The sequence below is a fragment of the Periophthalmus magnuspinnatus genome, chromosome 24 (assembly GCF_009829125.3).
Source record: "Periophthalmus magnuspinnatus isolate fPerMag1 chromosome 24, fPerMag1.2.pri, whole genome shotgun sequence".
Classification (NCBI taxonomy): Eukaryota; Metazoa; Chordata; class Actinopteri; order Gobiiformes; family Gobiidae; genus Periophthalmus; species Periophthalmus magnuspinnatus.
This window is the reverse complement of record NC_047149.1, coordinates 11,154,470-11,174,731: the sequence shown is the minus strand read 5'-3', so window position 1 is coordinate 11,174,731 and position 20,262 is coordinate 11,154,470. Positions and strand designations below refer to the sequence as shown.

Below are 20,262 nucleotides of genomic sequence, written 5' to 3'. Positions count from 1 at the left end.
TAGTGTGATATTTCAGTGTAAATTGTCTACAAATCAATTTTTAAGAAATGTCTGATATTGATATGCTGCTGCTACATAAGAATATTAAATTTGAAGCTATGACTTTTGTACCTTCTAGTTGCAAAAAATTGAAATCCAGTTGCAACCTCAATACAATCCTCACGTCCTGGGATCACCAACTTTTTATTCTCCATCAGCGGTAGCAAAACCGAGATCTACAAAGCAAGGAGTTGATAAGTTTAATATAACATTTTTGATCATAAAATGTGTTTAAGCAAAACTATTTACCACATCCAGAGGAGCATGATCGATGTCCTCCAGAAGGATCCACTGGCCTTTGGAGACAGCTTGAGTTAAAGTTCCTGGCTGCCATACAAACTTTCCTGGAACATCAGAGCAGCGGTACAAGCCTAGCAGCATCTGAGGCACAAATAACAGGATCAGTCAGTACATGAGACGACAGTAGATCAGCTATAAGAGCAATTCAGCTATTAAAAATATAAAAATATGTTTTCACTGGGATACAGTTGTGCCATATACCATGACTGTAGAGAACATTCACATTCACAAAACACATAATCGGTTTAAAATACTTGGTGGTATACACCAACCACTTATGTATCTTATTATATTGCCTGTTAAGAATACAACCTGTATGCTTGCATATTTATGGGCCAAAACAAATTCCTCACTTTGCTGTCTGTCTGATCTCCCAGCTGGACCTTCATGATCTCTGTGGCACTATTGTGCCCAGTGACAGCCGCCAGATACTCCACCAGTGAGGTTTTTCCACACCCAATGGGCCCTTCTAATAGCACTGGTCTCCCGGACGCTACGGCTAATGCAAGCCTTCTCAGGTTCTGACAAGTTGAGTCCACCAGCACTAGCTCTTTTTGGTTTGTCTGCTTAAAAAAATAAATACATTATTAATTGCATCAGATGAAGAAAATAAATCTCTGAATGACTGCTCCTGTACTAGTACTTGTTGGGTAAGTCGGGGAGAGATGGTGGGTAGAACCACTCCACACACAGCCACGACAGCAGGGCAGAGATCTTCAGAGACCACTTGACCTTTGGTGAAGCGATTTGTCATATCCTGGTGCCACTTTGCACAACCTTGATTGGCTAGGACTAGAGATTTCTCCACCTGCAGCTGCTGACTTTCCTCAAAGCTCCTAATGGGAGTAAATCATCATTATAAGGATAATATATCTTAGCATATCACCTTCATCAAAATGGTAGATAAACATGAACATCCAATCAGAGTTAAAGCACTGTACTTACTTAAGTTTCATGTGCAGGATCTCTTCACCTGACAACACTTTTCTGAGGAAGATGGCCTTCTGATTATCGGTCATGAGAGAGACCATTGCCAAGCACTGCGCTGTGTACCTAAAATACAAACAATGAGTTGTTCTGTAGATTTGACTACAACTCTTTGAGGAGAAGTGATACTAGATATTGTTCAATGGTTACTACTTCAGAAATCTCAACAGTCTGAAAACCAATCCAAACCAATCTCAAAAACACTGACACAAATTTTTTGTTTACATTTGTATACAAAACCTGTTTAAAGAACTGCTAATGGCTCACTGAAAAGCATTACAAATGCCACCAAATTTGGATAAATAATAATATATAAAAGGTTTTGTCTGGGGTTATACATACCCTCGCACAATGGGGTCACTGGTGAGCAGTTGGGAAACACAGGGACTCCAGTCCCACAGAGATCTATATTTTGCACAGTCATTCTGAAGGAAACGAAGAGTAGCCCCCATTAGGTCCCGGAGCTTCATCCGCCGGGGCCCATACTGCACTGCTGCCGCCTCTTCACTGGAGAAAAACAGTCTCTGGAACACTGGAGGGGTGCTGCTGAAGTACCTAGCAGCAAAGCTTGAGAGACACAAGTCTGTGTAAGTATTGTTTATATAGACAATAAAAACATTATAAAATGTTATTATATATTTGGAAAAATGCTTACATACATATACTTTTTCATTCTCCTTGTCATAATCATAAAAATAAAAACACAGTGAGTGATCAAGTAATATTTAATCTGGCCTCCAAAACCAGCCAATCTGATTTACAGAGTTAAGACAAAAGTGTCTTGTCCAAGAATACAATGACATTAAGCGTTGCCAGAAACACTGACCTATTTATGCTGAGCTCAGTGGAGAGGGGTTCTACCTACTGAGATACTGTTACCTTAAACAATGTGTATGTTCATGATAAATGATATTGTTCTACGCATCATTTAGTGGACTTACGCTGGTGCATCAGGACTGATATTGAGGACTTTGCTAAGAGCCACACAGAGACGTTCATGAAGGTCATGATTAAACCTGCCACCAACTTTAACTCTCTGCGCATTTCTTTCGAGCAAGTCCAAAACAAGAGGCCGCAAGTGTCGTGTTATCAATAAAGTGAAGTCCTTTTCCAACAACAGCTGAGCCAAATAGTCCAGAATACACTGTCGGTCCTGCTGACTCCAGATCTGCGACACAAAAACAAGACATTAATGCTTTCAATACAATCTTTACAAACTTGAGACTAATCGAGCTCACTGCAAACTTGTTGCTGTAAACTAGTTTATGATTAAGTTTAGCATAGATAAAGCGTGTTCACACTTGGCACATGAAGTTGGAATACAAAACAAATTGCCATTTAACAACATAGTATTTAAATTATAAAAAAAACATGTCAGTTTTGGATAATAACTTACCTGCTTTGACAAATACTGACTAAGCTGGTTATGTCTTGGATCAACATGTTTGGAGATAGTTCCCAGTGATGTAAGGCTCAGCTCTAAATTTTCCATTGCACCATGTGTCTCACCTAAGTCACTACCGAAAGTTACTTAACAAGTCACCGAACAACATGTCTTCTTAAAAAAGCACAATGTTAATACTGTAGTATTGTTACAATCGGTTCTGTAGTAACTGTACAACACGAGTGCATGAAAGCAGTCCACATGTGAGCGAGAAACAACTACTTCCGGTGCATTCAGCCCGGTGTTGTCGCGTAATGATGACGTAAACTTTAAGCGACAACGAAGTCCAGCGAATCCTCCCTGCCATAACGTTCTACCAATCTCGCCGCGGAAATGTTGTATACGTCGCTTTTTTTTTGCATGCAAGCAGTCTAACCCACTCGAATGATAACGCGATTATGTATTTGTAGTTGCTTTTCGTCACGGCCAGTTCCCAACACGGTTCTGAGAGACAAAGCGGAGTGAGAAGAATACATGCAGCTGCTGGGCTGTGACAGACCGCGGGAAAATGTCCTTACTTCCTGTGCAATGAAGCCTTGGCGCGGCACGCCACTTGTAAACAACAGGCCGTTGATACGAGAGCAGGTAAGTCTGCAATGTAACTACTTTAACCGCTTAACTACCAAATATGCATTATAATAACATATAATTCATATGGCTCTTATATTAGGTGATCACCAGCGCATAAATAAATAGACCTACCATTAATTTCATCCAGAGTATGCAGGGTGCAAATCTCATTGTTTGAGAGAGAAACCAAGTAATTCTATGAGTTGTACATGGGTCGTTAGTATTATCTTATATTATTGTGCTGCATGATAATATCGTTACTGTATTTGTCTATATTGTAACAATGACAATAAAGTAATTATTGCTCCGTAGATCGAATACATTGTCCCTCAGAATGATGAAGCTTGAAAAGAAATGACTAGAGCTAGGAAATACCATATTATTATTGGTTTTGATAGCTATTTTATGGTTAAAGTTAAGATAAATTTAATGAAAAAACTGCACTCCTCTTTTTCCCTCACCTTGATGTAGGTTAGCTTTGGGTGGTCAGGATTGCAGAAAACATGGATTCTATTGATGCTCCGGCCTGTAAGACTTTACACATTAATTGTCAAAACAAATGATTTGCCTTATTACTGTTAACTGTTGCATGTATGTTTGAGCATGTTTTTTTTACAAACAGTGTTTGTGCCTGAGGGTAATGAAGATTCTGTAGATATCTATGAAGATCTGGATTTTGATTCCACTTGCAAAAATGGTAAGTCTTATATTACAGTAAAAACATACTTGAATTATACTTGACAATTTACCTGTTTTTATGTTTAGTAACTCCAGTAAAGTCAGCCCCGTCTGGGCTTAAGGAGGCTATGGATCTTTTTGAAGAAATTGTCACAGAGGAACATCAGAGCAAAGATGCATCTTACACTGAGGTAAGCTGGTAGTATGTTACTGAATGTATGTATTTAAAGCATTCATAATTATGTATATTTGAATATTGTAAAGGAGACATTACTTTAAATAACTTTTTTACATTTTTAAATGTATACAGTTAAAGTCCAGATTTCAGGCTGCTCAAAGCCAAATCACAGAGTTGCACAGAAGACTGGAACAGTTAGAATCGCAGGTTTGTCTCATTTTTGAAAATAATTTGGTTGGTATCTGCAATTTTGCACATTTGAATGGTGTTAAATACTACATACATATTTCAAACTCTTGGTAAGAAATCACTTCAAATATCGTATTGTTGTTTTGCAGAACACAGGTCTGTCAAAAGAGAATTCTCGATTAAAGATGAACATCTCCATTCTTCTTCAAACTGCCAGGCAGGAGGTCATAAGGAAGGATGCTGAGATTCAGAGGTTGAACCAACAGTAAGTTAATCCTGTTTTTAATTTGCTTGTAGCTCTCTCTTTATTTGCCACTACACCTTTAATAGTGGGGAAGTGATTTCTGTTCCATTTTTCCTTTCACCTTGTTGAATATATTGCAGATCAATAATACATAACCTGTATATGATCTGTTATTATATTCATCTATAATTACAGATCAAGAAAGGGTCTGTATCTTCAGTCTCGAAACCTGCGAGATCAAGGCTGCTCCAGTGAGAATCAGCGACTTGCTCCACCTCCACCTTTGGTTCCTCCAAATTCATCGGCCTCACATCCCTTGCCCCGAGCCAGACTCTTACCTTCAAAACAGATTGCTCCACGCTCTGCTCCAACTGCTGCCTCAGAGCCTCCTCACCCCACACATGTCTCATCACGGAATCGCCTCCCTCCTCCAAAAGAAACCCCAAATCTGCCTGACCTGCCACCCCTCCCACCTGCTCCTCTAAGTCATCCACCCCCTCCTCCACCTTTACCCGTATCGCCACTCAGGGAGGAGGTTCCAGTTCCACCCAGAAGAGATACAGAAAAGCACATAGAGTCAGAGCAGTTTTCTCGTGATGTCGTAACAAGAGCCTCGCAAAAGGACTGCCACACATCTGAAAGGCACAATAATCAGACTGATAAACATAAAGATAAAAAACACAGATATGATTTTGAGAGGAAAAATAATACAACATCAAATTCCAGTACTGAGAGACATGAGAGAAGATACTCTCACAAAGACCAGACATCAAATTCTGGGGATTCCAAAAGTGGCAACAAAAAGTCTAATGTTTTCATGTCAGAATCAGATCGAGGTAAAGGTCATGTTTCAAAAGGAGGCCAGTCCAGAGAAGAGAGAAGAGACAGGACTAGGGACAGACCAAGCAGAGATTCAGACTCTAAAGAACATAAGCACCACAGAGACCCCTCTCGAACAGAGTGTAGGCCCTCCAAAGACCGGCAAAGTAGAGAAAGCCGGCAAGAGCGGAGGGAGGAAGATGATGGTAGAAGGCATAGAAGAAACCCTTATTCAAAAGAGAAGCACAGGTCAAAGGAGCACAATAAGAAACACTCAAAACCTCCAGAAATGTTTTCAAAAGGGAAGACTGTTGCTGAGCAGATTGTTGCAGAGAATAGCCCCCACAGAAAGCTGTGTTTTATGGAGACATTGAATCTAACTTTGTCTCCGGTAAAGAAGCCTGAAGTAGACTGCGAAGGTGGTCAGAAAGAGCCCATAGCTGCAACTAAAACACAGGAGGAGGAGATTCTCTGTCTGCCCAGCATGGAGGATATGTGTGTTATTGATGAAGTGGACAGCAGTGACCCAGAGGTGGTATCAAGGGAGCATGTAGAACCAAGCGATAAGGCTCCCAAAACAACACCAGACAAGAGGAAAACTGTTGAGAGTCAGAAAGAGACAGTCAATAGCATTAGTACTACTTCTGAAAATGAGCTTTTAGAAGACAAATCTGTTGACTCCACTTCTGCTAGTAAAACTACAGAGATTCAAAAAGACATTTCAACAAAATGTATCAATGGCCTAATGACAGAGAAGAGTCAAGAGGCTGTTAAAGAATCAAATATGACTGAAGATGCCATTTCACTGATCCCAACTGAAGCTGCAGAATCAAATGATATATCAAATACTTCTAACAGTGAAGTCATGGAAGATGTTGTTTCCAAAACTGTGGAAGGCAAGTGTGATGTTGAAAATCTATCTCCAGATTTACCTCAAAATACTCCTCTTGTATCTTCCCCTGACACTCAGAGTAAAGACGTTTCTAGTCAAGAGACAACCTCTAAAGGAGTGGAGATGGTGTCCAGTTCTTTGAGCTTGGAATCTCTGCCTCAAGAAGGTCTTAGTTTACCTGAAGCCATTAATTTACTAACACAAAATAATGACAGCAATGGCACAGTTCACCCAGAGTCTACTACTGGCTGCAGTGAGGTTTCTAAAGTGAGCAGTACAACACAGGAGACCTCAGCTTTGGAAAGGTTCACAGAAATCAGTCAAACGCCAAAAAAGAGTTTCAGCCCAGCCAAGTTCTTCAGCCCAGCCAAGAGCAGTGAGAAGAGCATCAAGCCATCCAGCTCAGTGCCTCTTCTCCACGATGAAGATTCCATGATGCGAACGCTCAGCAGTCTGAAGAGGATCCCCGATGCCATCAGCCCACTCAGGAGCCCAGTCCGGATCTCCAAGAGAAACCTTCACCATCTGCAGAAGCCAGGACATGTCAAAAGCCTGCACAAAGGTGAGAGATTCATTCATTTGTTCATTTGGGGTTTCTCATTTCATAGGAGTTGTGTTTTATTATGGCGTGTATAAACATTAGACAAAGAAAAAGAATAAAATGGGGCATCATATTTCAGAGTTCAAATTTTCATGAAAAAATTTGTAAGAAATGAATGCAGGCATTTGCTGTGAGCTTTGACTCATTGTAGACGATTCTCACCAAAGTTTATGGTTTTGTTGCATGCCTGATTTAGATTTTTGTATCTCTCCTGACCCTCTGTCAGAAAAAAATATCCAGACTCACAAATTAGAATGTTTTACCGTAAATCTCATGTATTTGCATGTTTTTTAAATATTACGGACATTTTTATGTTTTGAAAATATGCAAAACTAGCCCACCCCAAAGTTATATGTACAAATTCTACTTTTTTCCTTTGTCTAAACATGGTCCTAATTTGCCATGGTGGCCTTGGATTGTGATAGCAGATAGAACGTTCATTTTGTTTCATAGAAAAACTGTTCTGGCATGGACACTATGTATAGACTGGTAGATAAACAAATATTTTTTACACTAACAAAATGTTTGTGTTTTAAAAACAAAAACATGGTGTGAACGTGAGTGCAGTGTGTAATATTGTCTGTGTTTGCAGAGTTTTCCAGTGCGCCCCCTGATGGCACATCCAAGAAGGTGGATGTGAACAAAGAAAATGAGCAGCCAGGCTCCCCAGCTAAAACTGATCCAGTGGTTTTGGCTGTGCCCTCGGACCCAGAACTGGAGGAAGGGGAAATCCTGAGCGAGAGTGACGAAGCTACATCTCCTCTTCCTCCAACCAAAAGGGCCAAGTTAACACGACCCATCAGAACCAAGGCCAGCCCCAAGTGTTTTCTAATGAACAAAACGGAGGAGAAGAGCGTTTCTGCTAAGGAACCCAGCGAATCACCTGGCTTTGTACAAAGCCCACCAAATAAGAGTCGTTTTAAAACAGTTTGTCCAGCTGCAACCAAAGCTACCTTCTGCAGCATTGAAGAGGTCATGGACACATTCAAGTTGGTGCGCACTGAGATTCGCAAAAAGTACATGAAACTACACAAAACTTTTCCAAAGAAAAGCTTCTACGGAGTCATGGAAAACTTTCAGGAGTCTTTCATGGAATTTGTGGACGGTGCAGATTTTGGTCAGATCTGTAACCTAACCCAAGAGTTAAAATCCAAGCTCAAGAAGATAATCGTGTCTGTTTTTAGTAAAGTTTTAAATAATGGCATTGTGAAGCGCATATTTGAGCAGCAGGCTGTGGACCTGAAGCAGAAACTGTGGGACTTTGTAGATGTTCAGGTTGACTACTTGTTCAAAGACGTTAACACAGCATTAAAAAGTATATGTAAGCCTGCCAGATCTACAGTAGAGCACAGAAATCCGAAGGGCAATGACAAACGCCGTAAAGAGTCCCCTGTAAAGAGGACAGAACAGAAGTCATCACCAAGCTTCAGTAAGAGCAAACCCTGTGCCATAGTGCCTTTCAGAACTGGCCTGGGAAGCAGAGGGAAGGGCATCCGAATCACTTTGGATCAAAGTGACGACACAGACGACCAGAGTGGACCAGAGCCAACTGCTGTGGTCAGCTTTGTCCCACCCACTCCAGATAAGGGGAACACATCTTTAGTGGCGTCCGTGTTGGACAAAACTGACTTTGAGCTTCTCACCGAGCAGCAGGCCACCAGTCTGACGTTCAACCTGGTGCGCGACTCTCAAATGGGTGAGATCTTCAAGTGCCTTCTCCAGGGGTCCGATCTCCTTGACAGTAGCACTGCAGCGGTGGATCAAAGCACATGGACGCTCAGTACTCCAAGGAAAGATGGAGAAAGGATCATAACCATCACCACACCTGGTAAATTCCACTCCCCATCCAAACTGTTGTCCCCAAACAAATTTGAGAGTCCTTCCAGGCTGATCACCACTTGGTCCAGTATTTCACCACGCAAGATCTCCTCGCCAAGCTCCACAGTTCTGCTCAACCCGGCCTTGTTTGATGAAAGTTGCTTGCTGGAAGTGCCCTCGGAAAACAAAACCATCCAAAGGCCTTATTCCATTTTGACAGAAGATTTGGCTGTGTCACTTACTATCCCTTCCCCCTTAAAATCCGACAGTCACCTGAGCTTCCTCCAGCCTCCTACCGTGCAGGTCCTGTCGACTCCAGACAGTGTGCTGAGCGCTCACATCAGCGAAGATGCTCTTTTGGACGAAGCCGACGCCACAGAGCACGACATCCACCTCACGCTTGATACAGACAATTCCAGCTGTTGCTCCAGCGCCAGTATGGGTTCTCAAGAAGCACCTACACAATTCCTCTTCAAACCAGAGCTCCCCATGCAAGCGCTGGTCATGGAGAGGTCCAACGATCATTTTATTCTTAAGATCAGACCAGCTTCAAGTGCTAATAGTACTGTAACGGAAACTGAGAGTCTAAGTGAAACGCTAACAGAGGAAATAGACTGTCAGAAATGTGAATCCACCATTGTTATATCAAGTCAGGCACAGAATAATACTGTAGAAAGCATCCATTCTCCAATAAAAGACAATAATAAATTGGATGAACAACACAAAGATGTGGCGACGCAGGATCCAAAAAAACACAATTTATCAGAAATGGAGATGAAATTAGACCTGTGTAAATCACAAGCCTCTTCTAACAATACTGCTCAAAGTCCCACAGTCAAGTCAGTCCACAAGGATAAGCTGGGAAGAGATGAGGGCTGTCTGCCAGGCCAGACAGAGGACAGTTCTGAGCTGCTTTTGAGCCAGGCATCTAGCTCACACACATCCAACTCTGAGAAAGAAGAGGTGGCTTCCGAATCAGAGCGCAGTCTCACCATCGCAGAGGAACTGGAGTCTACACCAGAGAAGTCACAAGTTCACAAATGCAGGGACAGGAAGAGGAAGAGGAACCATGGGAAATCTAAAGCAAAGAAGTGTAGGACTGATGAAGACAGTACACAAGGGGTTAACTGTGAGGCAGCAGGAGAGGAGGCCCTGTCCCCCAACAGCCTATCCGCCAAAAACGTCATCAGGAGAAAGGGGGAGGTGGTCATGGCCTGGACCAGGTGAGAATGTTTTTGTTATTGTTAGGAGTTAAAGGTTTCAGCTCTTTTAATCATGTTTTGTTGTTTCCACTTCTCATTTACCCTCTTAATGTTGTATTTAGATTGATTCATGTACGTTTGGGTAATCTTTTTAATATTCTCTTGCATTCATGACATCATTGCTCCAACCTACCCTTGTTTTTATTTTCATAATCGGTGATGCATGTAGCCACTCGCGAGCATGAGCTATGCTATGCATAGGAGGGGCTGACACTTTGTTGTGATGACGTTAGCGGTTCCTAATACCTCGTTCCGAGCCACAGTTTTCCAGCCTGGAAATCAGCCGACTAGTTTCTCTTGTCAAGTTGCTTTAGATCAGTATTGTTATTTAACGGATATCCATAGATTGTAACTATATAGCAGACAAAATGCACCATGTCTTTAATACTTTTAGATTTTTTTTGTAATTTGCAGAAATCAAAAGGACACAAAATTGCTTATTGTTGAAACTGTAAGACTTATTTTCCGTTTTTAGGGAAGAGGATCGAACGATTCTCCTTGAGTTGAAGACCAGAGGAGCTTCTCGGGAGACCTTTTCGTTCCTGTCTGAAAAGCTGGATAAGCCCTCTGGAGAGGTGGGTTTTTATGTAACACATTTATAGTTGAAACCAGAATTTAACATACACTATATAAAGACAAATATGCTTTTTCTGACTGTCTGACATGAAATCAGACCAAACTTTTTCATTTTTTGTTTTGTTTTTGGATTACCAAAATTATTTCTGTTTGTTAAATGCCAGAATAAATGAGAGATGGATTTTTTTAAAAGACAATTTTTCATTACTTCTAAGTCAGACATTTACATACATTTCATTAGTATTTGGTATCATTGCCTTTAAACTCTCTAGCTTGGGTCAGACGTTTTGGATATCCTTTCACAAGCTTCTCACAATAGCCAAGTTTGATGGCCGCCTACCCTTGCCTTTTCAGGTCTGCCCATACATTTTCAGTAGAATTTAGACCACGACTTTGGACAATGTTTTGGCCACTCCAAAACATTGACTTTGTTATCTTTAAGCCACTTTGTAACCAGTTTAGTAGTATGTTTGAGGTCATTGTTCTTTCTTCATGATGCCATCTATTTTGTGAAGTGCACCAGTCCCTCCTGCAGCAAAACAACCCCACAACATGATGTTTCCACTCCCATATTTCACAGTTTGGATGGTGTTGTCAGGTTTGTAAGCTTCCCCCTTTTTCCTCCAAATGCAATGATGCTCATTATGGCCAAACAGTTCATTTTTTGTTTCGTCAGACTAATCTTACTATATGTAAACATATTGTGACTTTTAAGAAAGTAATTAAAATTGCCTAAAAAATCCATCTCTCATTGCTCTGGCATTTAACAAATGATGTTGGTCCTAATCCTAATTGACCTAAAACAAGAAAAGTTTAGTCAGTGAGGAAAAAAAAGCGTATCACTACTCTTGATGTTCATGTTCATATCTTATACCATTCGCAATATTGATAATTTGATGTATTGTCGACACCTAATCTTTACAAAGCACATTCCCTTTTCCTTCTGTTTTTTTCCAGATCGCCCAACGGTTTCACCAGCTCATGAAGCTCTTTAAAAAGCAGGAGAAGTTAGACACATGAGAGTGCAAACTGTATGGTGCTTATTGAGGACACACTGTCAATCAGTACATCTAAAACTGCAGTGCTCAGTGCTGTAACCAATGTGACCCAAGACCTGCAGAGTAGTCAAACCCCACAAGCAAGGAAGCCTCTGACGAAATGTGGTTTATGTTCCAAAATTAAGATTCTGAGGCTGGTGGAGATGTGCAACAGGCAGCATACACTCTAATCACTGTTTAAACTGTTCAATTTCTTGGACCATAATAGTATAGCTGTCGGTGTGCTAGGTTGGCATCACTGTGACCACAGGAGATGATTCCCACATCTGGTTTTCATAACATTTTAAATCAGTGGCTTTAGTTGCTGGACTTGAAACAGACCAGACCATTGTGGACATCATTTTATTCTATGTTTGAGGAGTGAATTGATCAATGTAAAGGTTGTGTCATTCTTTATAATTCTGTTGGTTTGATTGAAAAACATTTTGAAATGTATTATTATGAATACTGTATATAATTCTTTACTAAAATAAAGTTTTATTTATTTACACTGTGTTCTAAATTATTATGCAAATGATATTTTTCTCAGTTTTTGCCAAATTGTCAAAATAAATGTGTCTACATAATTTTCAAGTCAACCTTGAGTGCAATTCAAATGTTATTGAGCAAACCTCCCAATGATGACAGTATTAAAAAAACAAACTTAAAATATACTGTTCTAAATCATTATGCACAACAGAGTTTCAAACCACGTTGTTTATTTTTCAGTTAGAACCATTAGCGTATTACTGAAATCAAAAGCTATTTCCATGAAAACGTCTTAACAGGTCAAGTTACATTTTAACATAGGACCCCTTTGATAGAAGCTTCACAATTATTGCATCCATTGAACTTGTGAGTTTGGAGAGTTTCTGCTTGAATTTCTTTGCGGGATGTCAGAATAGCCTCCCAGAGCTGCTGTTTGGATGTGAATTGCCTCCCACCCTCATAGAGCTTTTGCTTGAGGATGCCCAAATGGTTCTTAATAGGGTTGAGGTCAGGGGAGAATGGGGGCCATTCCAAGAGTTTCTCTTCTTTTATGCCTGTAGCAGCCAATGAAACAGAGGTATTCTTTGCAGCATGAGATGGTGCATTGTCAGGCATGAAGATGATTTTGCTACAGAAAGCATGGTTCTTTTTGTACCGTAGAAGAACATGTCCAATCAGAAACTCCACATACTTTACAGAGGTCATTTTCACACCTTCAGGGACTCTTAAGGGACTGACCAGCTTTGTTTCTCGCCATGACTCCGCCACCTCCTTGCTGACGTCGCAGCCTTGTTTGGACATGGTGGCCATCCACCACTCCATCCATCTTGACCATCCAGGGTTGCATGACACTCATCAGTGAACAAGACTTGACTTTGTTGAATTAGTCTTCATGTATTTCTGGGCCCACTGGAGCCGTTTCAAGCCGTGCTTGTGAGCATTGGTTAAGGGTGGCCAAATAAAAGGTTTATGCATAACTACAAGCCTCTGGAGGATCCTACACCTTGATGTTCGCCGGACTCCAGAGACACCAGCAGCTTCAAATACCTGTTTGCTGCTTTGTTATGGCATTTTAGCAGCTGCTCTCTTAATCCAATGTGTTTGTCTGGCAGAAACTTTCCTCTTTGTGCCTTTAAATGTACGAATCAATGTGTGCTTTGAATCACCTACAAATCTCTTAATAGTACGATAATCACGGTTAAGTTTTCATGAAATATCTATGGTTTTCATACCTTGTCCAAGGTATTCAACTATTTCACATTTCACATTTCGGCACTAGAGGGATCCTTTTTTACCCCCAAATTGCTAAGTATTTTTTCCTTTAAGTGGACTTACCTGGCAAACTAATTGGCCCAGGTGTCTGAGATTGATTTCACTAACCCAAAGAGCCCTGAGACACAATACCATCCATGAGTTTCACTGAAACACAAAAAAGGAAAAAAAAGGACTTTTATGACACTTAAACAAAATTTGCATAATACTTTAGAATGCGGTGTATTCTGGTGTTCTTATTGATTAAAACTTGTCTAAAGTAAAGTAGGAAAGTTTGGAGAAGGAGCCTGTTTTTTATCTTGATCTTTACATTTTTAGTACTAGCCACCCTCACCATAAGCTCTGTAATAGTGTCAAGCATGTGGCATACTGTTGGTGATGAGCGTGACACCAATCTGCACAAGTGGGCCACAAAGAATGGCAATTGAGGCCAGTGCCTGAGGGCAGCGATTGTAATGGAGCAACAAAGAGAGGGAAGACCATGGTGCTAGATTCTCTCTGCTATTGTGTGTACTTTACATTAAGTTTCTAAAACTTCTGAATCTGGACCTATCTGATATACTGATTGTTATAACAGCACCAGTGGGTCGGCTCCTTTGAAATGCAACAATAAATTATTAAGTAAAATATTGTATTGGCCAAATTTGTGAATTCAAGTGGTATGGTTTTCTTTTTTTTGTACAGGGACAGCACATAACAAAGTCAAAGGAAAGCTGCTGATGTCAGGTCATAGCTCGGATGTCCCCGTTGTCCATGTCAGTTCCATTGGCTTTACTGATATAAGTCTGGTCATTAGAGGCCATCAAATGTTGGATTAATATGTTGTGAAAATTGATTGTTGCTATTTCCAGCAGACAGTCCCAGTAGAAGTGGGTGTGGGTGAAAAGACCCTCAGGGAAGTCCAGGGTCATGTGGTGCATTGATCACTCCAAACTAGTCCTATTTTGCCACAACACCGATGTAGGGCCAGCTCCCTGTGCGCAGTTAGGTCTGCTGTCTCCAGAGGATTGTCCTATGTCCACTGATGGCTCTGCACCCCACTTTTGTCCAACTGATCCAAACACCATCCCAAGATATGTGAGGTCTTCTCAGAAGGACTGAATTTTCTTAGACGCTGAAGGTATGTCATCAGCATAACTATTTAAGACATTTGACTTAATTTAGTTCATAAATTAATTTGATAGTGTCATGTGTAGCCATTAAGTGGCCATTAAGTTTGTCATATGTGAGAGACTTCTTATGCTTTATCGGTGGCTGGCATTTGTGACTCCTAGATGGAAAAAGTAAGCTATTCATTAAGGGAAGGACCTGAAAATATGTTTTTATTATTATTATTATTATTATTATTATTATTATTATTATTGTTGTTGTTATTCATCGAGAGGCTCCGCTTTTTGAAACAGATGATGGTAGATTTTAATAATGATTTTTCCCCAACAGGTGATAATGTGACAAAAGATGGGGGACTGGAACTTACTAGGGAGCATTCTCGAAGAGGTCCACATTCACTCTACCATTGTGGGAAAGATCTGGCTCACGATTCTGTTCATCTTTCGGATGCTAGTGCTTGGAGTGGCAGCGGAGGATGTGTGGGACGATGAGCAGAGTGAGTTTGTATGTAACACTGAACAGCCTGGCTGTAAGAATGTGTGCTACGATCAGGCTTTCCCCATCTCGCTCATCCGCTACTGGGTCCTGCAGATCATCTTTGTGTCTTCCCCCTCTCTTGTATACATGGGACACGCTCTGTACCGGCTGCGGACACTGGAGAAGGAGAGGCACAGAAAGAAGGCTTTCCTGAAGGCGGAGCTGGAGGGGACAGACCCAGTCCAAGAAGAGCACAAGAGGATCGAGCGCGAGCTGCGCAAACTGGATGAACAGAAGCGGGTGAGGAAGGCTCCTTTGAGGGGCTCCTTACTCAGAACTTATGTCTTCCATATCCTGACCCGCTCTGTGGTGGAGGTGGGCTTCATCATTGGCCAGTGTGTGCTCTATGGCGTGGGATTGTCCCCTCTGTACAAGTGTGAGCGTGCACCTTGTCCCAACAGTGTGGACTGCTTTGTCTCTCGCCCCACAGAGAAGAACATCTTCATGGTGTTCATGTTGGTGATTGCTGGAGTGTCCTTATTCCTCAATCTGCTGGAGATCTTCCACCTGGGGGTTAAGCAGATCATTCAGAGTCTGTACGGTGGGTACCGGTATGAAGAGGAGAGCGTCTGCCCATCCAAGAAAAACTCCATGGTTCAACAGATCTGTGTCCTGTCCCACTCATCTCCTCAGAAGCTTATGGAACTGACTAATCTGAGCTGCCCACTGCTGTCTGAAGCACAGGGGCCCCCACACAGCCAGGATGGGGCCAGCCAGCAGGCCCAGAATCAGGGGGACGTGGAGGCTGGGGAGCAGAGATTCCCTGGGCACTGCAAAAGGTAACATGTCATTTGCCAAATAGCTCCCATACCACGGCACCATGGAATGAAATGAAGAGTATTAAAGATATGTATTATTGTCTCTTGTGCAGCATTTAAGTAGTTATAATCCAACTTGTTCCTCTGACAGCAGTTAGTTTCATAGTAACATGGTGTGTGGGAGTTCTGTTTGTCAGGATCATGCACTCTTGTTTACCCTTTAATTGATACTACAGCAACAAAGGCTTGAGAGGGTTTTGAAAGTAAGGATGATAATGATAATGTTCCAGAGTGGAGCATCGTAAGGTGTCATGCAGCAGTGAGGATTCCGGGGCCCATCCCTCTGTGCTGCAGTATGGAGCCCAACCAAGGCCCACTCTCATGGCTGGCCATATGGAGATCCCTGCGGCCCTGAGGAACATGCAGAGGAAGCCCAGTAAGGTGAGCACCTGTAAGGAGGTGAGCGATACTAGCACCTCCCCAGAGAGCGGACACTACCCCACTGCCCGCAAGTGCAGCTTCATGTCCAGAGGCATGTCTGAGGGCAAGCTGGCCTCTTCATCCAACAGCGGGGACTCCCAGAGTGGCACAGATATGGAACCACAGCACCTGACCCAGAAAGAGAGTCCAGCTGACACCCCTCCGCCCCCAGCCGCTGGCCGCAGGATGTCCATGGTGAGACACTCTGCTTGTTAGGTGTCTGTGTGGATGACTCCTTCTGCCCAAAGAGATACATGCAGGAGTCAGAACCATTCACTTTCACAACCTTTAGCTGAAATTGAGCTGTTTCAGAAAGCCTGATTGTTCCAGTATTGTTAGAAGATTTGTAGTTATTCCTTTACGCTTCTGGTCCTAGATGTCTTTGAATAATTGTACTGTATAAACTATAGATGTACTATGTTTACCACAGTGTAGCTTGCATATTGTTTGAAGGATCTGCAGTGACTGATGCTGCTGTGTGTGTTTCCACAGAGCATGATCCTGGAGTTGTCCTCCATCATGAAAAAGTGATTCCTCTCACCCACAACCAAGTCTAAACAGCTCAAACTCCACTGGCCTTTTTCCGCACACATGATATCTCAACTGTGGTTTTCATCAGTTGCAAGACTTGTGTTTTATATTTTATGGCAAAGAATGCTATTGGCTTAAAGCAAACCTGGAGCTCATAAAATGAGACTAAAATGACATATGATTGTAATCCTAATGTGTTGAATTAGTGTTATTCAAAACTATAGATTATCAAACCCAATAAAACAATCGGGAGGAAAGGGTTCTTCAAATTTGATGAATTGGTTGGTTGAAAGTTGCCTGAATTTTCACTATTGTACTATTATATCTGTACATAGCTTTTCTAATAAACAACTAGATCTTCAAAATTTTGTCAAATTTATTTTTCTGACAAATGTCAAAATGTACTTTACTTATATGCAGAAGGCAGTGGGTCTCCTCAATATGTAAATGTATTATTCAAATGTCTGGCCACTTGGGTTAATGCTAAATGAAAAAATACACATGCCTACTGTCAGCCACCACTGCCCTCTTGTGGATCTTCAGTATGTCCTGTAATAGGATCATCGTTATACATAAAACAGCTGTAATAAAATATTTAAAGATAATTTGCAACACTATAGCCACAAACAGAAAGTTAATGATATGTATGAATCTTTATTTCATAAAGAGAAATTGTGTCTAGACATTGTCATAATTCAACAAAACAAATAAAAATGGGTTTTGCACAATAAAATATTTACAATGATTATTAAGCCATTTTAGTTTATGAGGGTCATAGCATTCAGTATTCTAAAGGTCTTTGTCAAGAATAAGTAAATACCAAAGTCAAATAGACAATATTAACACAAAACATCTAGAAAAATGTGAAAACAACTAAAAGCTTAAGAGCTATTGACATTAAAAATGATACTCCAATAATTCATAGAATCTGTGAAAAAGCATGTAGAAAACACCTGATGCAGTTTGATACAGTCATTGACCAGTTGTGAGAGGTATGAGCAGTTCACAGGTAGATACGTGTTCGGGGCCTGGGGCCCTGCATACACTCACTCAAGAGAATAATGGCCTCTGTAAGTTCTAAGGCAAATATCAGAGAAGCACTTGTCATATGATGTTGACCCAGCTGTACACACAAGGCATTAAAAATCCAGAGCCTATGTAATGAACGTGTTCCCTCAAACACAATGACATATGGTGGTAAAGAAATTCATTTGGACTCATAGAATCCACACTTCCTGAGCACAAACCCATTCATATGTTTTTTTTCTGTGTTTTTAGCCAGTTTTAGGTTTTCAGTTTAAGCGGGGATTAGCTCTAGTTGTGTACTTGGAAGCATGTTAACATTAGCTGGTTTGTCATTGGTGTTGAAGGCATTGAGTGTTAAAGGTTCCAATGCATTTTGTATATTGAATGCCACATTAGCGTTGTCTGTGAGTGTGCCCTGGAAGTATCCAACAATCAGAACTGCTCTGTTGAGGCACCTGACTGCGGGACTGAATGTGAGTGTGTAGGGAAGGTCATTTACAAGAGGGCAGGGGGTGTGGGGTTCACAGCACAGGGACAGACAATGGAGTGGCATGTGGTTTACTGGATAGCTGGAAATCTGAACAAACAGGCAGCAGGTCAATCCACTGTGCTATTACTCTGGGTTTATCAAGCTCACATTTTGGGTCTTAATTAAAGCTGATTGGGTTCATTTCAACATCATGTGACTTCACAACCTGCTGGGGGGATGTGAACTAACCTCATATGCGGTTAGAGGATTCTGACTCATATAGATTGTGGAGCAGACAGTGCTTTTAAAGTCAAACCTGTAAACACAAAGTGCTCAAGGAAGTGAGAGTTGAACTCTCGGTCAGGGGCCAAGTGCTTGGAGGGGGCTTGTGGGACCACAAGTGCATGGCATATATACTGTTCCAGATTACAAACCTTTTCAACAACAGCAAATAGAAATACTGATGACATGAATGTTTTCACATTAAGTCTATACAGGGCTGACCCTTCCCTGTGAGAGGCATGTCGACACGTACGGGCTCATTTCCTGAGTTAAAGAACCCCCAGGAAGTGGTAGGAGTTTGAGGAACAGGAAACAGCAGAGACCCCTGTGAACACGGCTAAGCCTCTACCTGTACAACACTGACAGTCATCATGCTTCAACTATTTACATGTGTGCTCTGCCCAGCCACAGACTCGGCTCATCCTACACTCAGATCAGTGCTGAGGAAGGCAAAGGAGGAATGTAGAACGTACAGCCGCTTTGACACTGATACAACTACCTAAGAAGACGTTGAAGACATGTTTTGCATATGAGTGTTTGACAGTCTAAATGCATCCGCAGTACAGGAGCAGTGAGTTTCATGAACATTCAGAGTTTTCCTGAGTTTGAACTGCTGTGACTAGAGCCACTGAGATACTGATATAGCAGAGAAGTGGGAGAGGTAGAGACTGGTAGAGTGGGCCAGCCGCCTTTTCACTGCAACAGAGCCTTCACATGGGAGAGGACTACAGCTGTATTTAGGGCTGCTGGCTGATGGATGTGTGGCCCATATATTGAATTGAACCTCAAAAAAAAAAAAAAAAAGATCAAATAGGATGCTGTATGGTGTCCACTGAACACACTGTCAGACTGTTGAGAACTGAGGCGCAGTGCAGACTGTGGGGGTTTGATGAAAAGGCGGTTGTAGAAAGGCCACACTGAGACTGAAGGTCCGAGCTGAACCTGGAGCACCATCAGGAGGTTTATAGGGACCCACTCTGCCCCAGGACAATACCTGTTCAACAATATTGCTGCTGTTTAAGACAACTTTAGTGTCAACCTTTTGCAAACACAAAGACATAAATACAAAGAAAGCTTGTTTTTCAATGAACACTGGCAGAGGCTGTCTAACAACCCAAAAGGGTTTGTCGGAAAAGTCCAATTAAATATTCCAAACATCCCAACATGAACACAGCACTACTGGGAGCAGTCCTTGCGCGGCTGTTCGTCTGTGGTACACTTTTCTGTCATTTCTTGGCAGAAGTCCACCGTAACAGTCTGGGACTTCTCTGGCCCATCCATGTCCCTGTCAGGGCCTTTGCGCAGCGCAGAGGGTGGTTCGCAGTCTGGGCCGGGGGAGTTTGCTGTGAGGTCAATGCTGCTGGTAGAGCCTGGGATGGGCTCATGGGGGGAGGGGTGAAGTGGGTGACTTGCAGTGGAGTTGGGTCTCAGCACAGGGCAGTAGTGATGCAGAGACTGGACCTGCTCCGGGCTCAGCTGGACATCCCGACACACCTCCTGGGACAGACATGAGAAGTTCTCCCACAGCTCCCCCATACAAGCCTTCAGCTGATTCCTCTCACTGAGCAGCTTCTCCTTTTCACACACCTGCCACCACAATCACAGCACAGAAATCACCTTTATGTTTACAGACAAAGGAACATTATTATTTGCATGCTGTAGCTGCTATTGAGA

General features: G+C 41.9%; 4 protein-coding genes across 5 annotated transcripts in view; 2 read left to right on the top strand and 2 right to left on the bottom strand.

Moving 5' to 3' along the window:
- mdn1 (midasin AAA ATPase 1) overlaps window positions 1–2,890 on the bottom strand; it is a 42,828-nt gene extending 39,938 nt beyond the window's left edge. The window contains exons 1-8 of the mRNA XM_055232369.1: window positions 2,723–2,890; window positions 2,268–2,494; window positions 1,669–1,893; window positions 1,285–1,392; window positions 983–1,175; window positions 693–905; window positions 289–420; window positions 112–215 (exon numbers count right to left, since the gene is read on the bottom strand). Coding sequence (XP_055088344.1) covers window positions 112–215; window positions 289–420; window positions 693–905; window positions 983–1,175; window positions 1,285–1,392; window positions 1,669–1,893; window positions 2,268–2,494; window positions 2,723–2,818 — 1,298 coding nt within the window. The 5' untranslated portion in view covers window positions 2,819–2,890. The remainder of the gene's footprint in view (window positions 1–111; window positions 216–288; window positions 421–692; window positions 906–982; window positions 1,176–1,284; window positions 1,393–1,668; window positions 1,894–2,267; window positions 2,495–2,722) is intronic.
- A 129-nt stretch (window positions 2,891–3,019) lies between these two features.
- Window positions 3,020–12,141, top strand: casp8ap2 (caspase 8 associated protein 2). Its single transcript, XM_033990707.2, has 10 exons — window positions 3,020–3,355; window positions 3,812–3,868; window positions 3,963–4,037; window positions 4,106–4,209; window positions 4,329–4,403; window positions 4,535–4,650; window positions 4,825–6,902; window positions 7,534–9,982; window positions 10,497–10,596; window positions 11,555–12,141. The coding sequence occupies exons 2-10, from the start codon at window positions 3,844–3,846 to the stop codon at window positions 11,615–11,617; spliced, it is 5,085 nt and encodes a 1,694-aa protein (XP_033846598.1). The 5' UTR covers window positions 3,020–3,355; window positions 3,812–3,843; the 3' UTR covers window positions 11,618–12,141.
- Window positions 12,142–14,461: 2,320 nt separating this feature from the next.
- Window positions 14,462–16,824, top strand: gja10b (gap junction protein alpha 10 b). Its single transcript, XM_055232140.1, has 4 exons — window positions 14,462–14,515; window positions 14,836–15,814; window positions 16,093–16,475; window positions 16,773–16,824. Exons 2-4 carry the CDS (start codon window positions 14,854–14,856, stop codon window positions 16,809–16,811), a joined length of 1,383 nt encoding a protein of 460 aa, XP_055088115.1. The 5' UTR covers window positions 14,462–14,515; window positions 14,836–14,853; the 3' UTR covers window positions 16,812–16,824.
- Window positions 16,825–17,445: 621 nt separating this feature from the next.
- bach2b (BTB and CNC homology 1, basic leucine zipper transcription factor 2b) overlaps window positions 17,446–20,262 on the bottom strand; it is a 33,478-nt gene continuing 30,661 nt past the window's right edge. For both annotated transcript variants that reach the window (XM_033990704.2, XM_055232238.1), the window contains exon 6: window positions 17,446–20,175. In XM_033990704.2, coding sequence (XP_033846595.1) covers window positions 19,765–20,175 — 411 coding nt within the window. In that variant the 3' untranslated portion in view covers window positions 17,446–19,764. The remainder of the gene's footprint in view (window positions 20,176–20,262) is intronic.